This window comes from Nerophis lumbriciformis, linkage group LG01 (genome assembly GCF_033978685.3).
Source record: "Nerophis lumbriciformis linkage group LG01, RoL_Nlum_v2.1, whole genome shotgun sequence".
Classification (NCBI taxonomy): domain Eukaryota; kingdom Metazoa; phylum Chordata; class Actinopteri; order Syngnathiformes; family Syngnathidae; genus Nerophis; species Nerophis lumbriciformis.
The window spans coordinates 59100937-59120707 of record NC_084548.2 but is presented as its reverse complement, the minus strand read 5'-3'; the positions used below and the strand labels follow the sequence as shown (position 1 = coordinate 59120707).

The window sequence follows — 19771 nt, the reverse complement described above, 5'->3', positions numbered from 1 at the left end:
TGTGCCACTGCTTAATAACTGTTTAATAAATACAGTTTTGGTAAATTGACTTAGTTGTGATTTCCCTCTCTGCATGAAAGTTTAAAATGAGCATATATTAATGCAGTATGAACAAGAATGTTTTAATGTAGACACATAGAATCATCATACTGCTGTGATTATATGCATCAAGTGTTCATTCAAGGCTAAGGCAAAATATCGCGATATGTATCGTGACATGGCCCAAAAATATCAAGATATTAATAAAAGGCCATATCGCCCAGCCTTAGTTCATGGGAATGTATCCTTTCTGGTAATTCTGTAAGATTATGAAAACAATCCACAGGCAAGCTAAATCATCTTATATCTCTCAGCTCCATCATTATAATTATTATTATCATTATTATTATTATTATTACTATTATTATTGTTTTTAAGACGAGTGGTGCATCTGTTTGACAACGAGTGCCCTTTCTCTTTCCCCAGAGGCCTTGCGGCGGAGCAACCTCGCCCTGCGTCAGCGCTGTGAAGAGATGGAGAGTTGGCAGCGAAAGACAAGGGAGGACAGAGAGTTTCTTAGCTGTCGTTTCCAGGAGGCCAGGGCCCTGGTGGAGAGGTTGGCCCAGGAGAACTACTCCTTACAGAGCCTGGTGAACGGATCAGCCTCCTTATCTAACTGCTGTAGCTCCAGTCAGACTGAAAGTCCTTGTCCAACCAAGAATGGGCCTACAGATGCATCACAGGTTGGTTCTTTGAAAATTCTTCAGATCCATAAATAGACATTTGGCTGAAAGAATATTTTATTGCAGTTTTGTGGTTGACTCAGCGGAATACCACACATGCAGCATTAGTTCAGTTCATACCAAGGGCCCGTGTCTACCGTTTGGGCTTATAGGGGGGCTGCACTTTTTTTTGTCTATCATAATGAGACAAGAACAAGTCTTCCTTTTTTCTTTTTTCTTTTTTTTTTTTTTTTTTTTTTTTTTTAATGCATTCTAAATCGTAAATAAACACTAGCAAGAGGTGGCTAATGATGCAGGTAGTAGTAGGGATTCAATCTATTCTACAAAGCACTCTAAAAAAACATCCACAAGCCTACAACCTTTCATATACTGTACATGCTGTATGTATATATGTAATGTAGTAACAAGCACATTGACAATAACATGTAATATTTATTTATTTTAGTCATTCTAAGCATCAGGGCGGCGCTGCAATGTTTTCACAAAGCGCATCACAACCTTTGCTATATCTTCAACAACTACTAATCATGGCAGACTTTCTGAGAAAGAACATAGACTACTTTGGGACAAATGATGATCCAGAACTTTGTATTTGTGAGCTTTAACATACAGAGGATGAACTACAAGTTTTAGAAGCTGTGTGCTAAACAGATCCAGCTTCAGTGAAACACTAAGCATCATGTAGCAATACTGCCGACTGATGGAGTGTTTATATCTTTCAGCACAAGACCTGTGTCCTGGTTTAGCTGCTAAATGAGTCATAATCAGTATTTCAAAAAACAGCGTTACATAATATCGGCATAACAAGCAATCTTAATTTTTTACTTTTATATATGTTACTATGCTATTAGCAAGACGTTTGGTGTAGTTGTATGTCATCATGGCAGCGTCAGAACTACAGCAAGTTCAATGCAGGAAGTAATGTTTGACAAATGAAAGCAACAACCAGCACCACACAAAAATCAACTTGATATCAAATGGAAGGAGGCAACATCACACAGCAAACAACACACAACATGTAAGCACACACACACACACACACATACACACACTTTTACTTCGACGGAATAATGAACAACAAGTTAATAATGGAAGCGACAAGTTTGCAATCCAACAATACCCCGTTTGTGGACAAGGAGACTACAGCATTCAATCTCTTCCTTAACCAGAGGTATCACAATCCACCGAAAAGATCCAACAGAGCTGCCGTCACTGCCAGCAAACTGCGAGTCTTAGCTAACATACACAACTGAGCTAATGCCGCTCTGTCTGGGCGCTGACGCCACACATCATGTAGCGACAGGCATCGCCTTTTAAAGACACATACACTCCGGTCTCATGAAACATCTCAACTGCATTATGCCAGAAATTCGAATGTTTTTTTTTTTGATTGACAATTACTTCTTCTAATAACTAATTACATCTATTAAAGAGTAATTATGTTAGTAATTTAATAACTTTTTGGTAAAGTAATGAGTAACCGTAATTAATCACTTTTTTAAAGTTATTTTCCATACACTGATTATTGGTTACTACCTGATTCTCGACTCTTTCTCATCCTCATCCTCTGCATCCGTTGCAACAGAAGCCTTTTTTCTGCCCATTTAGTTGCGGTCAGAAGGCTTTGGAACTCAGTGTTTTGCTATGGTTAGCTTGTTTTGCTCGCAATTTGTCTTTTTTGAAGAGTGTTTTTTTTCCAATCCTGATGGTATTGAAGCCAGTGATGTCAGCAAACAAATCGGGGGTTTTGGTCAAGATCTGTGGTCAGGAGAAGTGCAAAAATGCTCCACTTATAATTGCATCCTTTCTCACTTATTTATTTTAATATTAAGTGTGGTGTACACGCATCCAAACCTTGAGTGCTGGACTTACTGCAGCCTCAAAAGCGCGTACAAAAGTGCTTAAGTCGATGGAAGGCCAGATTCGACAGGAACCGCCACATTTTGGTGTCGCTCCAGCTGGTGAAAGAGTCTGCGTAATTGCCTGCTGTTTTCATTTAAAGACCAGTTACAAACTCAAGGTCCGGGGGCCAGATATGGCCTGCCACATCATTTTGTGTGGCCAGCGAAAGCCTGGAAAGAGTTTGTTTCAATAAAATATATATATATATATATATTTTTTTTTCTTTTATTTATTTTTTTTTTTTCTTTTTTTCTTTTTTTTTTTTTCTTCTTTTAACACTAAATTTTGACAGGGGAAAAAGCATATCTTTAACTTTAATATTATCTAAACATGCCAAATATTATATTATTAAATACTATATTTAAACAATATTTTTGCAAAGATCAAAATAAATAGTTAAATATCTGCATGTCACGTTTACTTATGATTTCAAATCAAGTTATTTATCAATTTATACATAAAAACATCTAATACTCCAACGCATCAGCAAGTGTGTATAATAACATGAGGTGATTATACATTTATATTAGTGCTGTCAAATTATATTTTGAATAAAATCCCACTTGAATTTCGATTAATCATGATTCGGAAGACAATCAGTGAGGGTTGGTAGTATCTCGTCATCCTATCTTGAGTGCCCATTAGGGGTTCCACATGGCTCTATTCTGGGACCGGCATTGTTTTCTTTATATATAAATGACCTGCCAAATGTTTGCATGAATGGGAACTTTCAAATGTATGCTAATGATGCAGTTATCTTTACACCTGCCAAGAGCACACATGGAGCACCATCCATCCTCTCGTCAGCCCTAATAAGTATTCAGAATATGCTTCTTAAATAATGTTTATTGTTGAACTAAAATACAATTTTTTCAATGATGGTCACAAAAAAAAACCCATAAAACTAAAGCATAGAGGAGTTCAAGTACCTTAGGGTCACACTGGGCCAGACACTTTCTTTAAAAAAAAAAAAAAAATCAAACTCAGCTAAAAGAATCAAGTTAAATCTGCATAATTTTAAACAAATCAGACCTTCCATGACAATCAAGTCTGCTGACATTCTTTTACACTCAATTATATTTTCCCACATAGATTACTGCATCACAACCTGGTTGCTTACTGGAAACACAATATTACAACCCATAGAAGTTATTTAAAATATCTATAAAAAGCCTTGATAAAAAGCCTCTGTCATTCTATCAGTGTAACATTTTGGTTAAAATACATAATGCTTAACTTTGAGAATTTTGTTCATTTTAAAAACTGCTATTTAATCTCCACATACATTCAACTCAGGACTGGCAGAGGTTTTGGCACCAGAGCCTCCTTTAGAGTAGACCTTGACATCCCCTACAGAAAAACAACCTTAGGACAAACTGGAACAGACTAAGTTCCTAGTAATATTAGAGAATGTCACACTTTTTACACTTTTAAAAAGCATCTTATATTGTTTCTTAAAAATTCCCAGTAATATCATCACTTTTACCAATTACATTTCTCTGTGATTTTTAAATTATAAAGTTTTATTCTGTGTTTCTGTTTTAATGTGTTGGGACTACTAATGGGCAACTATGGTATAATCTGGCTCATTTACAATATGTAAATCAGATTGTTCATTAATGTGCAATGTCCCAAATAAACAAATCCAAAAAAATCACAAGTTGTCACCCGCATGCATCATTTAAATTACTTTTTTTTTTTTAAAAAGAGTCCCTCTGAAGGCAGACATTACTGCAATATGGCCTCCAATAGGAAACGGGTTTGACACACCTGATTTAAAGGGTCTGTTTGCAACATTTACACAGATGCCGAAAATGCGCTAAGTTTCCAATGTAAATTTGGCGTTATATCCCACCCTCTTAAGGCTTCTAGGACATAACTACGGACGTACATTCATGGTCAGAAGTTTACATACACTTGTAAAGAACATACTGTCATGGCTGTCTTGAGTTTCCAATAATTTCTACAACTCTTGTTTTTTTGTGATAGAGTGATTGGAGCACATAAGCATTCATGAAATGTGGTTCTTTTATGAATTTATTATGGGTCTACTGAAAATGTGACCAAATCTGCTTGGTCAAAAGTATACATACATCAATTTTATTATTTAGTTACATTTCCCTTGGCAAGTTTCACTGCAAGAAGGCACTTTTGGTTGCCATCCACAAGCTTCTGGCAAGCTTCTAGTTGAATTTCTGACCACTCCTCTTGACAAAATTGGTGCAGTTCAGCTAAATTTGTTGGTTTTCTTACATGGACTTGTTTCTTCAGCATTGTCCACACGTTTAAGTCAGGACTTTGGGAAGGCCATTCTAAAACCTTAATTGTAGCCTGATTTAGCCATTCCTTTACCACTTTTGACGTGTGTTTGAGGTCATTGTCCTGTTGGAACACCCAACTGTGCCCAAGACCCAACCTCCGGGCTGAGGATTTTAGGTTGTCCTGAAGAATTTGGAGGTAATCCTCCTTTTTCATTGTCCCATTTACTCTCTGTAAAGCACCAGTTCCATTGGCAGCAAAACAGGCCCAGAGCATAATACTATAACCACCATGATTTACGGTAGGCATGATGTTCCTGGGATTAAAGGCCTCACTTTTTCTCCTCCAAACATATTGCTGGGTATTGTGGACAAACAGCTCAATTTTTGTTTCATCTGACCACAGAACTTTCCTCCAGAAGGTCTTATCTTTGTCCATGTGATGTCAAAACACACGTCAAAAGTGGTAAAGTAATGGCTAAATCAGGATAGAATTAAGGTTTTAGAATGGCCTTATTAAAGTCCTAACTTAAACGTGTGGACAATGCTAAAGAAGCAAGTCCATGTCAGAAAACAAACAAATTTAGCTGAACTGCACCAATTTTGTGAAGAGGAGTGGTCAAAAATTCAACCAGAAGCTTGCCAGAAGCTTGTGAATGGCTACCAAAAGCGCAGTAAAACTTGCCAAGGAACATGTAACCAAATATTAACATTGCTGTATGTATACTTTTGACCGAGCAGATTTGGTCACATTTTCTGTAGACCCGTAATAAATTCATAAAAGAACCAAACTTCATGAATGTTTTTTGTAACCAACAAGTATGTGCTCCAATTACTCTATCACAAAAAAATAAGAGTTGTAGAAATTTTTGGAAACTCACGACAGCCATGACATTATGTTCTTTACAAGTGTATGTAAACTTTTGACCACGACTGTATGTAACACTTGCACACGCATTCGCTTTGGGTGGATAGTTGGTGTTAGCAATAATTGAATGTTTATTCTATCATTACTGCAAATTGTTTGTTGCTCCAGACTGTTTTGTATGTGGTGTACGTGTAAACACCGTAAACACCAATAATTTTTTATTATGTAAAGTGTGATTGTGAAAAGTATAGACAGTCTTAAATTAAATGTGTTCTGTTAAAGCACTAATGGTTACATAAGCTGGTTGGTGGTGGTTTTTTTTTTTATATATATATTTTTTGCTTTAAATTTTTTTACTTTGAGCAAGTTGCCAACAGCCCCTTGAAGTACATGGGAGAATAGGACTAAGTGGTGGTGTCTACATGATTCCTGCAATTGACTGAATTCCTTCCTTGACTTGCAGACCCTGGATCAGCGGGACCAGAAGAGAGCAGAAGAGGCCGATCAGCACACACAGACAACTCCGCCTCGCAGCTTGGTAATATTTCAATTGCGAATATGGACACAAGTGGCATTACTGCTCGTTCTGATGGATGGATTTGTTTATTTCCCAGTGAGCTAGTGGGTCCATGTTTTGGTCGAGGCAAGTGTGTATTGCTCTGGTAGGGGGTGAATTGTCAGGATTTTATATGTCCAGATGACTGTCAGTCATTCATGCACGGTGCCCTCGTGGTCAGCACTTAAGCCGCACAGTCAGGAGATCTAGGTTAGACTCTTTTGTGTCTATAGCTGCCTTTCCATTGCAGTTTTTCGCAAAACAAAAGCACTATTTCAAACATTTCGACAAAGTACATTTGCGACTTGAAGGTGTTTCCATTAAAGGGTGTTTTGCGTCATGAGCCGTAATTCTCGTAACATCTCATCCCGCGACACTCCACTTTGAGCAGGGGCAGGCAAACTACGGCCCGGGGGCCACATCCAACCCGTTGGTCCCTTTTAATCCGACCCGCCAAATATTAAAACAGAATTGAGCAAATATCTGTTTTGAGAATTGCCACAACAAAACTCATACTAGACTTCGACGCACTGGCGAAAAAGGGTGATCAACAACACCGCTCCCGAATGTAAGTATTAACCCTTTAATATAATTTGTATGTTTCTATGATGTTCTGATATTATATTAATGAAAATAGATGTATTATGATTAAAATAGTCCACGTTTGAGAAGCCTACTCTTAGTTCCAACAGATATGACATGCTTTGAAATGTATCATGTGCTCGCCCGGCCCGCCTATCAAACTTCAAAAGCCAATGTAGCCCCTGAGCCAAAAAGTTTGCCAACCCCTGACTTTGAGGAAGGTAAACGCTTTGCGATTCCATGGTTTTGGAGCTGGTATTACAAATGCTGCCACTGCTGTTGCTGTGATGTCAATAGAAGACGAAGGCAGCGAGTAATTGCTCAAAGGAGACCTCCTCATGTATGGCAGCGGCCACCAATAAGGGATTTTTGGGAGAAAATTGTGGGTCTCTCCAAGCGTGCAGGTCAGCCTCCATTGCCGAGGAGGGGCCTGCAAGATGGACCAGTGCCTCTTCATTCCCACTAGAAGCGAGACCAAGACGACTTGTCTGCCCGAGGGGTCTTGCCTTGACGTTTCCGTCATGCTTTTGCGACATACTTCAAAATCGAAACGTCTGACAAACAACTTCACGAGAGACTAAAAATGTTTTAGTAATATTTGAGAGGTTTTTCAAAATATGGGTTTTTCCATTACCAGTTTCTTATTGCAATATTTAGGTTTTGCGCATTTGTCTGGGCAATGAAAACACAGCCTATGTGGAGTTTGCATGTTCCTCCCGTGCGTGCGTGGGGGTTCTTCAGGTACTCCAGCCTCCTCCACATTCCTAAAATATGCATGTTAGATTAATTGAAGTCCATATGAGTGTGCCCTGCGACCAATGCAGGGGGCGTACCCCTGCCCGATGATCCCTCTAAGGTGCGCACCTGTGCAATTGCGCACTGCTCACGTGTCCTCTGCGCATGGCAAATCCATGCCACGCACAAAATCTAATAAAAAAATAAGTGCATAACAATTTTCAATATAACTGATGACAAGCGGACACAACAGATAAAAAGGAGGATATGAATTCCATCTGTCACTTTGAGTAAAACTCTTAGTCGGCCATAAACAAATGACCAAAAACATTGGTAAAACATTTTTATCTGGCAAAAATGGTCATTTTCTACCGTACAAACCAGACCAAAACCAACATTGTCATCTGTCATATCAACAGCAGCCGCTCGCTCTTTCTCTCTTGCGCTAACACGTGCACATATGGCACTCAACCAGTGATGCGTTTACAGCCACACAAAAAGTTGGACAACTCCAACACCACACATAATGTGTACCGTATTTTTCGGACTATAAGTTGCAGTTTTTTTCAGAGTTTGGCTGGGGGTGCGACTTATACTCAGGAGCGACTTATGTGTGAAATTATTAACACATTACCGTAAAATATCAAATAGTATTATTTAGCTCATTCACGTAAGAGACTAGACGTATAAGATTTCATCTGATTTAGCGATTAGGAGTGACAGATTGTTTGGTAAACATATAGCATGTTCTATATGTTATACTTATTTGAATGACTCTTACCATAATATGTTACGTTAACATACCAGGCACGTTCTCAGTTGGTTATTTATGCGTCATATAACGTACACTTATTCAGCCTTTTGTTCACTATTCTTTATTTATTTTAAATTGCCTTTCAAATGTGTTTGGTTTATTCAAATACATTTCCCCCAAAAATACGACTTATACTCAGAGGTGGGTAGTAACGCGCTACATTTACTCCGTTACATCTACTTGAGTAACTTTTGGGATAAATTGTACTTCTAAGAGTAGTTTTAATGCAACATACTTTTACTTTTACTTGAGTATATTTATAGAGAAGAAACGCTACTTTTAATCTGCTACTTTTATCTACATTCAGCTCGCTACTCGATTTTTATCGATCTGTTAATGCACGCTTTGTTTGTTTTGGTTTGTCAGACAGACCTCCATAGTGCCTGCGTTTCAACAAATACAGTCACTGGTGACGTTCACTCCGTTCCACCAATCAGATGCAGTCACTGGTGACGTTGGACCAATCAAACAGAGCCAGGCGGTCACATGACCTGACTTAAACAAGTTGAAAAACTTATTGGGGTGTTACCATTTAGTGGTCAATTGTACGGAATATATACTGTACTGTGCAATCTACTAATAAAAGTTTCAATCAATCAATCAAAAGTGTGAAGGAAAAAAGACCCTTTTTTATTTCAACCGTACATCCCGTCAAAAGCCTAAAGACCTCCTGTCTTCACAATAAAAGTGCCGCTCCATCGCGCCTGCGCTTTCAAAACAAGAGTCTCCGAAAGCCAGCGCAAACAAGCTAGCAAGCTACGGAGTTTGCCGCCAATGTATTTCTTGTAAAGTGTATAAAAACGAATATGGAAGCTGGACAAATAAGATGCCAAAAACCAACAACTTTCATGTGGTATTAGACAGAAGGAGGAACTTTTTTTCTCCTCCATTTGAAAACGTGGACGCTATCAGCACTACTGTCTGATTACAATCAATGCAAGTCATCAGAATCAGGTAATACACCAACTTATATTCTTGTCTTCATGAAAGAAAGGAATCTATATGTGTTAAACATGCATGTATATTCATTAAAACACCTTTAACATGTAAACAAAAACGGCAAAATAAATAAATATAAATTATATACTGTATATATATATATGTGCATATATATATATATATAAATGTGTGTGTGTATATATATATATATATATATATATATATATATATATATATTATATGTGTGTGTATGTTACTCATCAGTTACTCAGTACTTGAGTAGTTTTTTCACAACATACTTTTTACTTTTACTCAAGTAAATATTTGGGTGACTACTCCTTACTTTTACTTGAGTAATAAATCTCTAAAGTAACAGTACTCTTACTTGAGTACAATTTCTGGCTACTCTACCCACCTCTGCTTATACTCGACTTATATATGTTTTTTTCCTTCTTTATGATGCATTTTCGAGCGGTGCGACTTATACTCCAAAAAAATACGGTAATTCCAGGTTGTTACACTATGATTTACCAATCAAATGTGTGCTTATTCTACTGTAATTTATTAAGAATCTTAATTTATAAATATTAACCGTGAAATTATGTTAGTATATTAAGGAAATACTAATCAAAAAATATATTTTACAAACAGAAAGTTACAGGAATTTACACATGATCCCATGCTTACATCTCATTGTGCAACATGTGAAGGTTTTAATGGAAACTAAATGCGATATCTGAGAGGGGTACAAATTATTTCCAAAGCAGGACCCCCACCCAGACATACAATACTAGTACATCGTTCATGAAAAACATTATTTTTTGTTATTGTCATTGTAAGTGGGCCAAAACACTACCATTAAAAAATAATCTAATGGAAATGACTGCTGTCATTTGATTATGATAATTAAACATTTATCTTGTTATTTAGTCAGCTTTAGGACAGGTGTGCTGCTGGTATGGCCACAGTGTGCACGTCTGCCGTCGCTCACATGCGCTCCACTGAATGTTCAAGGAGTGTTTGTGTTTGCTCACACAATTAAAAATTTAGAGGGAAACCCCCGCTTCCCGCCCAAAGTCAGCTGGGATAAGCACAAGTTTACCTGTGACCCTAACTAAGACAAGCGGTACCACTAACCCATCTTGAGCATTTGGATCATTTGCGTCCATTTCCTGTGTTTAGTGATAATAACGCCTTACATGGTCACATTGCACGCCTCGCTCCGCAGCCCACTGATGGTGGAAAAAACTTAGAATAGAATAGAAGAAACTTTATTGTCATTATTTGTATTATATACTTCCTGCAGACACTGAACAACCACAAAGAAAAGCTGGAAGAAGGCATGCAAGAGCTTCAAAAGAAGAAAGAGGAGCTGGAGAGGGAGAGGGACGAGGGCGAGAAAGTCCGAGAGCGAATGCGTCGCTGCATTGACCAGCTGTGGGCCAAACTGGCCCAGGCGCAGGTAGCTGGCATGGCCCAAAGTGTTTGTTGTGAATGCACCGCGTGACACAAATGGCTGACTTTTTTCATCTTTTAATAGGCCAGCAATGCTACTGAGGAGGCTGGTCAACATCGCTCTGAGGCCCAGCACTCATCTGACTGGTATGACACGCTTTCCCCTCTCAAGATCTGCTTCTTGCATTGTTTGACTCGTAACACGACTACATTTTCAGTGTGTCAGCTATAGATGCACTTAACTGTCATCTTTGGGCTTTCCTAATCAAAGCCTCATTTTGTATCTGCCTCCTACTCCCTTCCTTCCTGTTCCTGTTCCTTTCCCCAGCTCTAGCCTGGCTAAACTCACAGAGCAGCTTCAGGCCACACAGGGCAGGTGAGCCCACAGCTCTGTGTGGCTTTTCTCTCTCTCTCTCTCGCTCTCTCTCTCTCTCACATTGTGCATGTCCACTCACGACTGTCCTCTGTGTTCAGTGCTGTGGCTGTTTGGCGCGACTTTCCTTCAACCGCTTGTGCCAGTATGATGGCGTTGTGAAAAACAAATGGTTTAGTTGTTGCATGAATACAGAAGCCTTTGTTGTAGTCCTGTGGTATTCTTACACCTCCAAATTGTCAACATTTACAAAAAAAATTGTTTTAACCCCTTTCAAATTGGTACGATAGATACACTGTGGTACCGCAGCTTACGAGTTTTTCAGGATACGAGATGTCTCGGCTAATTGTTATGCTTTAGGTTGCCAAAAAAGTGTGGATAAAACGGCAAAAGTAATCTCGTGTATGGCAGTTTTTCGGATTCTTTCAAAGGGGCCGTAGTCAGACCAATGTGGTTTGTAAATGATCCAAAGACCGCTATTACCACACCACCTTAGCCGTGCTCACCCTTTAGAGCAGAGCTGTAACTTCCTGCCACTAAACCTGCAGAAAATAGTTCTCAGGTTTACATTTTCACACTTTTCACTATTTTCTTAAACTTTATTAAGCATTTCTTACATATTCCTTATTTTTGCACCTTCATTTTAAGAGCGTATTGTTAAGGGTTCATTATTTTAGAATGTTGTTTAAATTGATTGTTTTCGGTGGTTGGGCTGACATTTCCTTTCCTTTCTGCCGTGATAGCTGAGGGAATTATAATCAGAGGAAGGCCACAATTGAAATAAAAATATTTACATTTTAAATATTTTTCTTGTGGCCCTTATTTTCCCTAGGTCATAAAAAATATCAATAATTATCAATATCGACCAATTTGAAACACTTATAGCGTGATACAGTTTTCAGCCATACCCCTTAGCACTACAGTGAACCCTGTAAAGTGAAGTTCTGACCAAAACATGCGGTCTTAGTAGCTAGCATTAGCTTATAGCTAGAGCTGTTCATTCAAACATGGGAAGGAAGAAAGTAAGTGGACAGTGCTGAGAAGAAGTGGATATTGGTAGAGCGGCTGTCCAGAAACGTGAGGGTTCCCGTCACGAATCAGGCGTACCACATCCTAAACACTGCCGTTGTGTCCTTGGGCAAGACACTTCACCCAACTTCCTCCCAGTGCCACTCACACTGCGGTATGCATGGGAATGAATGTTTGGTGGTGGTCGGAGAGGCCCCGGGCGCTAATGGGCAGCCACTTTTCCGTCAGTCTACCCAATGGCAGCTGTGGTTATAAATGTGGCTTACCAGCACCATGTGTGAATGTGGAGCGAATTAATTATGGGTTCTCAGTCCTCACTGTAAAGCCTTTGCGTCTGTAAAGTATAGAAATGCGCTAAATAAATCTATATCATTATTATGATGTAATTCACTGAATTAAAGAAAGAAATCATCAAAAACATGACTGAGCGTGTAACTATCTAACTTGGTGATGCAGTTAGAATGTTAAAATAATATCAAAACGGTGAACATGTATTCATGAAAATATGGAGAAGCTGCTGATGGTGTGTATGACGACAAAGCAGTTCGAAGGAGATACTGTAGCAGTTCACTCTCCAGGTTAAATGCTGTTCATTAATATTACATTACTTCATAAAAGTACTGTGTATGTTTACATTGTATTGTTTTTTATCAAATTATTATTATCTAAAAGTTCTTTATTATTTTTAACATCCTTGGCTGCCGTTATGGACCCACTCTGCTTCAGTATGGTGCAGACTAGCTGTGCTACGCTCTGACTGCTTCGCCAAGTTAGCTAGCTACACCTTCTGTCGTCTTTTTAATGTATTCTTTCTTCAATTCAATGAATATCATCCATTTCTTCTTCTCAGCACTGTCCTTCACACTCTCTTTCTTCTTTCCCATAATGGGAAAAACAAAGTTCTGTCCATCTCTAGCTATAAGTTAATGCCAGCAAGTAAGACCAGATGTGTTGGTCGGACCTTACGGGGTCCACTGTGACATTCACTACGCCAACTAGTGGTGGGGAGTCTCGTAATTTCAATGTCTGCAAACTAAAACATAACAATTAGTTGAGTGACAGCTGGTATCCCAATAACTTTCTAAGCTGGGGTACTAATATCCCGAGGTATCAGTATATCAAACACACTACATTCCCCCTCAATATAATGGTTTACGTTCTTCACATCTTTCCTCATTTTATTCGTTTTATAAATCTTGATATAACCTAATCAAATTTGATATTTAGCTGGACAAAAACTGAAGCTAATCAGGAGTCTGCCTTTAATCGATAGGTATCGTGAGCTGGAGGAGAAGCTTGACTACCTGCAGAAGAGTTCTGCTCAGCGTGACAGAACCGAGGCTCTTCTCAAGCAAAAAGACAAGGACTGTGAGGCTCTCAAAGCTCAGGCGACGTCTCTCTTAGCAGAATTAAAAGAGAGGCAGAGCTGCCTGGACAAAAGCGAGCATGAACGCAAAATGCTGGAGGAAAAGTATGTAACCGCTACTTATAATTCTTTGAAGATGAGCCTTCATGTGCATACATGTCACTGTCGTGTGCTTGTGTGCAGACTGTGTAGTAAGGTGAAAGCCCTGCAGGTGGCAGAGCAAGAACTGGAGCAGCAGCGCAGTCAACATCACGTGAACATGGACAAGCTTCTGTTGCAGATTCAGAGCTTGGAGCAAGCCCTGAAAGCAGAGAGACATGTTGTCACTGAGGAAAAGTAGGGCCACACACTCACTATCTTCACCATTAAAACATCCAGGAACCATTAGTATTTATAGATTTTTTTTTCCCAATTACTGTTACTACTATTGCTATGTTGAGCAAAGATTTTGATTTGATGTTTTTTCACTTAAATTGTTCACTTTTAAAAGTGTTTTTGGTGTGTGTCTAACCCAAAATCAATCGCTGTTTACATACTTTTTGCAGTACCTAGCTGCTGAATACACTATCATTCAGGGTGCATGATAAATACCAGGCCAGTATGAGAAAATATGACGTCATTCCAATAAATTTAAAACATAAAAAAAATAGCCTTGATAACATTTTTTTTTACCAAAACGCTCCAATAAAACGAGATTATTCGCACTGTTTTGTAGGTGTATTAGGATGAGAAAAACAAGCGCTCCTACCCTGAGTTCACTTTACAAACATGCTACTTCTTCTGGGTTTCAGAGGAAGACTTTGTGTGCTATTTAAGATAGGATATACTTTTATTTGTCCCGCAATGGCAAAATTGTGTGGTTGCTGTGCAGGTTTTTACATACAGTACAGTAACACAAGTAAAACGTAATGAAAAACAGAAAATTCTCCCACTCCTCCCACCCCCACCAAGGACTGTTTTCACTGCTGGACTCTAGAAAGAGGTTCCGCAGCCTCCGAAGCTGGAACAGCTTCTTCCCTCAGGCCGTAAGACTCTTGAACTCATCATAATTAAATCATCCCCTCAACTCCCCCCAAAATGGATTAACTCGCTGGAATAAAAAAGACAATATAACATACATCCATAAACGTGGACGCACGCATGTGAAAAAGTGCAATATATTTATCTGTACAGTAATCTATTTATTTATTTATATTTATTTATTTTATATATATATTTATATATTATTTATATATATTTATTTATTTATATATGCACCGTATTGCTTTTTTATCCTGCACTACCATGAGCTTATGCAACGAAATTTCGTTCTTATCTGTGCTGTAAAGTTCAAATTTGAATGACAATAAAAAGGAAGTCTAAGTCTCTAAGTCTAAGTCTAAAATGAGCAAAAAATACTACATATAGTACTCTACATTTGCACCCAAAATTTGCAATTTCGTGAGGAGGGGGGGGAACATCATGCTTCAACACATCAAACTTTAGCCACCACCAAAAATATATTATAAAAATAATATATTTTTCATAAAAAAATTTAACAAAAATGCTCCAATAGGGGATGACGACCCGGACTGTGCTGTAGGTAGATTAGGGTGAGCAAATAAAACGCTCCTTGTCATAAACTTACACTGAGCTCACAAACACACATGGCATCGATCATCTTCACTGTTTTCGCTTGCTATTTACAATAGGAAAGACTAGGCCAGGGGTGCCCAAACATTTTACTCCAAGGTCCAAAATCGAAAATGTGCCCATCCAAATAGTGATTTTTACAATGCAACAACAGCACCACGAGTGAGGAATTTAGCCTCATACTGCCATTTATAAGGATAAATTGTGTGCATCTCTGCATCTTTTATGTACAGTTTTAACCTCCAAACATTCAAAAGGGTCATTTTTTTAAACATTTTTGCCACTTCCAGGTGTTGTTCTGTAACCAGTTCCGCCTAGATATTTCATCTGATGTCTTTCAAACTTTACCCAGACAGATTGGACATATGGAGGATGCTAAATTTCGAAGCGTTTAGGTTTTCATTTTAGAATGTAAGCAAAACATTGCGACCAAGATTATGTTTTTTCATAGAGCATCAAAAAGTCACAACTTTACCGTAGAGCAGGGGTCTCCAATTCTCATGCACCTAGTTAGCCCGTAAAAAAAATCTATAGCTTTTAAGATTTAAAAAAAATAGTCTTTACAGTGTTTTGTTTTACATCCAATTACCCATTTCCCAAAATGGGGAAATTGTGGTTGCAGTGCAGATTTTTACACACAGTAGCACAAGTAAAATGTAATGAAAAGCTGAAAATGAGAAATAAATAATACATATTGCGCACTAAGTTTGCAGGCAAACCTTTAAAAAATGTCACGCTTCAACACATCAACACATCGTCTACAGAGACACCTGCGCTGCAAAAACAAAAAAGCTGCCGCAAAGAAAGGTGTGCACAAACTAGAGTTAAATCTAAAATGAAAACAAATAATACATTATCGGTTACCAGAAACGGTCTTGAGAAGCAGGAAGTCATCTATCAGTATTAACTTGAAAGAAAACATTTATTGCATCCCTCATGATCATGTTATGGTACACAACCATGCAGTTTTTACAGTAGTATTTTCCGTGTGTTGAATCATGTCTACTGTAGCTTCGGTTGCCATGTCTGCCATGTTTACTTGATGACACAAACAATTCAATGCTCTAAATTGTAATGGTGTCCTACCTGCCCTCTTATTTCTCAGGAAAAAACTGACCCAGCTTCAGCACGCCTACACGTGTCTCTTTAAAGACCACGATTCTAAAATGAAAAGCGAGGTAAAACAATGAGTTCCGCAAACCATGAAGCCTCACCCCTATTGGCTTGGTGTTTTCACATCCGCCTGTGTACGTGTTTCAGGGGGATTTGTACAGCCGACTGGAAGACGCAGAGAGAGCGCTGGCTCTGAAGCAGGACCTGATTGACAAACTGAAAGAGGAGGCGGAGCAACAAAAAGGCTCACTGGAGACCGTTCCAGTCCTCACCGCGCAGGTAGGGTTTCTGGGTGAAAATGTATAGTTTTTGTAACAAACAAGTTGCTGTAGTCAGTGTTTGTGTCATCAACCAAGCATGTTTTGTTCTGATTAGTGCTCACAATGCACCAATCTGCGCAGCTGAATGATCACATGAACACACATGATGCAGAAATGGGCTATTGCTCTTACAGCTCTCTCTAAGGCCATGTCCGCACGAACAAAGACAGTTTAAAAAACGCATATTTGGGGTTAAAACGATCTCCAGCCACACAAGTGTAGTTTCAAAACTGTCTATGTCTACACACAAACGCATACACCTGCTGTCATGCACATTTTGTCCAATCAGAAGCCTGAAAAAAGCAGCCACAGCTGATTTAGTGGCATTACACCTCATTTATGTTTATTTTGATATACTAGACGTACACAATGACATGTACATCATCTTTAAAACCAACCTGCACCTACACAGAGCCCTGGGAACATTATTATCTCTTTTTTTCTTTGTTAAAAGCGCGCATGCACGCCTGTGCTGCTGAAACCCATCACTGATAGAATTATAAAATTTTTGGCAACATGGTGAAATAATACATGTGCAGTGTCTAGGGATGATGCTCGAAACCGGTTTTCCCGGTTGTTCGATAAGAAAAAAAACGAGTCCTCGGACTGGAATCCCTTTTTGAGAACCGGTACCCGTTATCGAGACCACTATAGTAAAGAAAAAGAGTTGGTTCTTTATTCAAATCCCTGGGAACGAATCCCGTCCCGACAAGAAATGCCCCGTGGAACATCACAAGAAATGACGCCACGTAGCTCAGTCATTAGGCGCAGATGGGGAAAGCAGGAAAAAAAATGGACCGGAAAAAGCGCTCCAAGGCATGGCTTAATTTCACCAAAAAAAACCGAGGGACCGGCAATATGCAATTATTGCCAGGCTTCGCTCTCGTGTAAGGGGGGGAAGCACAACAAGCGTGTCGTGTCTTCGACACGTGTTGAAGCAGCGGCAGAGACGACGAAGAACGCCCCTTTTCTTCTGCCAGCTGCCCAAGTCCCAGCTACAGTGGCGGTGACGCCGGTGAGTAACTAACGTTAACTGTTGCCGGTTAATTTCCATATCTGCTCACTTGTAGTAACGTTACCTCTCTTGTCAACCAGGACTGCAGTAATGTTAGCTAGACTAACGTTACCTAAGCATAGTCAGTGGCTAACGGTAACATTAACCTGAGCCTTTTTGTATGTCTGACAACGTTAACGTTATCTTGTAGCCTACACCACGACAGAGTTTGCAAGTCTGTCTAATAAACTAGTGCTTTCTTTATTTCTTTTGTTTATTTGGAACATGAACACACTTACAGTATAATACATCACATATCATTTCACTTTACAGGAGTAGGAAGAAGTAAAGCTTATTTAATCCTACCCCTTTCCCACTTCATAGCGTTTACAAATATATACATCATTTACTGACCTTTTTATAATAAAATATCTGTGAATTAGTATATACAACAGTTGTGTAATATGTAATTAATTAATTCAGTCATTATTAATATACTGAGATGAAGAATATCTTATTTTCAATAAGGTTGAAAGTATTTCTCATAATTCTTCTTCTTTGTACTTTGTAAGCACTATTCATTTGAACAACCTGGATCATATCAGTACAATGTTTAACTTCTTTACTTCATCCATTCCATCATTTAATTCCACATCATTTTAGCTGTTTGCAATTCTACCAAATCATCGAACTTTAATATTTTTGACTCAATAAATAAAGTGTTTGTATTTTCTCTATATCCAACATTATGTATCAGTCGAATTAATTTTTTTTGTAACACTGTTAACGAATGTAGCGCACATTTGTAGTTATTTTCCCACATTTCTGCACAATAACTCAGATATGGTAATACTATAGTAGCGAGCAGTAGAGAATGTGAAGTGATTTGTTAAACCAAATATTGTGTGTTTTTTTCCATATACAACAACCTATCTGGACTCGATAAGAGAATCGATAAGGAATTGGTTCGATAAGAGGATTCGATAATAGGCTCGAACTCGATAATTGTTTATCAAACATCATCCCTAGCAGTGTCCATTATTTCTAAAATCAGCATGCACTAACGAGCCAAGGAAACCATTTTGCATGTTTGAGTGCCTATATAAAGCACACGGATGTGTATGCGCCACATGCACGTCAAAACTCTCGTGGAATTATAAAGCATTTAATCATAGATACAGTGATATAGTACATGTGCAATGAAGTGTATATTGTCTTTAATATCAGTACACACTACAAGGAGGACGCTACATTGTTTTTTTTAGTTGCTTGGTCGCTTTTTACGCACGTGCACGGTTGTGCATCTACAATAATGGAAGCAAGACACGTAAGTTGACTTCATGATTTGTCGTTAAATAAGGACTAAAAACATAATATGATGTTGCACCTTTCTTATGACACAGAGCACAAAGTCTTGCTCGTCAAAGTTGTCCCATCAGGTGGAGGTTTGACAGCGAACGTATCTAAAACAGCTGACTGTCATTAGCTCCGCCGGGAGTGTCGCAAAGCCTATTTTGATGTGTTTTTTTTAATCAATGCAAAGGGAAAATAGCAGCATATTTACATTCCAACATACAGTGTGTTTAAAGGCAGCAAGGCAGTGTTGTTGAGCTTTGAAACTGACAGCGCACAACTGTGACTTCATCACAAGTCTCCGTTTGTGCGGTGTAAACGCATACGATAAGCGGAGAGTTTTAGAACTCTACACTTTGGCCAGCGTTTGTAAAAGTCTGCGTTTTGAAAGACAAAAGTATGCGTCTGCGAGTGGGCAAGAGGTCTAAACACAGAGATAAGTATGCATTTATTAAGTATCAGAGTTTGTGTGGACATGGTGTGGCGCAGAGGAGCAAACAGCTGACCAGATCATAATACCTTTTTAATATCTTTACTGTCTTCCAAAGGGGACAATAGCAATGACTTTACTCTGAGCTCCTCCCGAATGACAGAGCCTCTCACCCTATCTCTAAGGGAAAAAACCCCGCCACCCGACTGGAAGAAACTAATTTTGACCGCCTGTAACTGTTACCTTGTCCTTTTGGTCACAAACCAAAGCTGGTGACCATAGGTGAGGATAGGAAGGCAGATCGACCGGTAAATTGAGAGCTTTGCCTTC

General features: G+C 38.8%; 1 protein-coding gene across 4 annotated transcripts in view; it reads left to right on the top strand.

Moving 5' to 3' along the window:
* ikbkg (inhibitor of nuclear factor kappa B kinase regulatory subunit gamma) overlaps positions 1-19771 on the top strand; it is a 42520-nt gene that overhangs the window by 12313 nt on the left and 10436 nt on the right. For 3 of the 4 annotated variants that reach the window (XM_061988330.2, XM_061988349.2, XM_061988340.2), the window contains exons 3-11: positions 466-722; positions 6214-6288; positions 10683-10838; positions 10917-10978; positions 11160-11207; positions 13507-13704; positions 13783-13935; positions 16337-16409; positions 16492-16623. In XM_061988330.2, coding sequence (XP_061844314.1) covers positions 466-722; positions 6214-6288; positions 10683-10838; positions 10917-10978; positions 11160-11207; positions 13507-13704; positions 13783-13935; positions 16337-16409; positions 16492-16623 — 1154 coding nt within the window. The remainder of the gene's footprint in view (positions 1-465; positions 723-6213; positions 6289-10682; positions 10839-10916; positions 10979-11159; positions 11208-13506; positions 13705-13782; positions 13936-16336; positions 16410-16491; positions 16624-19771) is intronic. The other variant, XM_061988358.2, reaches the window with a different exon arrangement.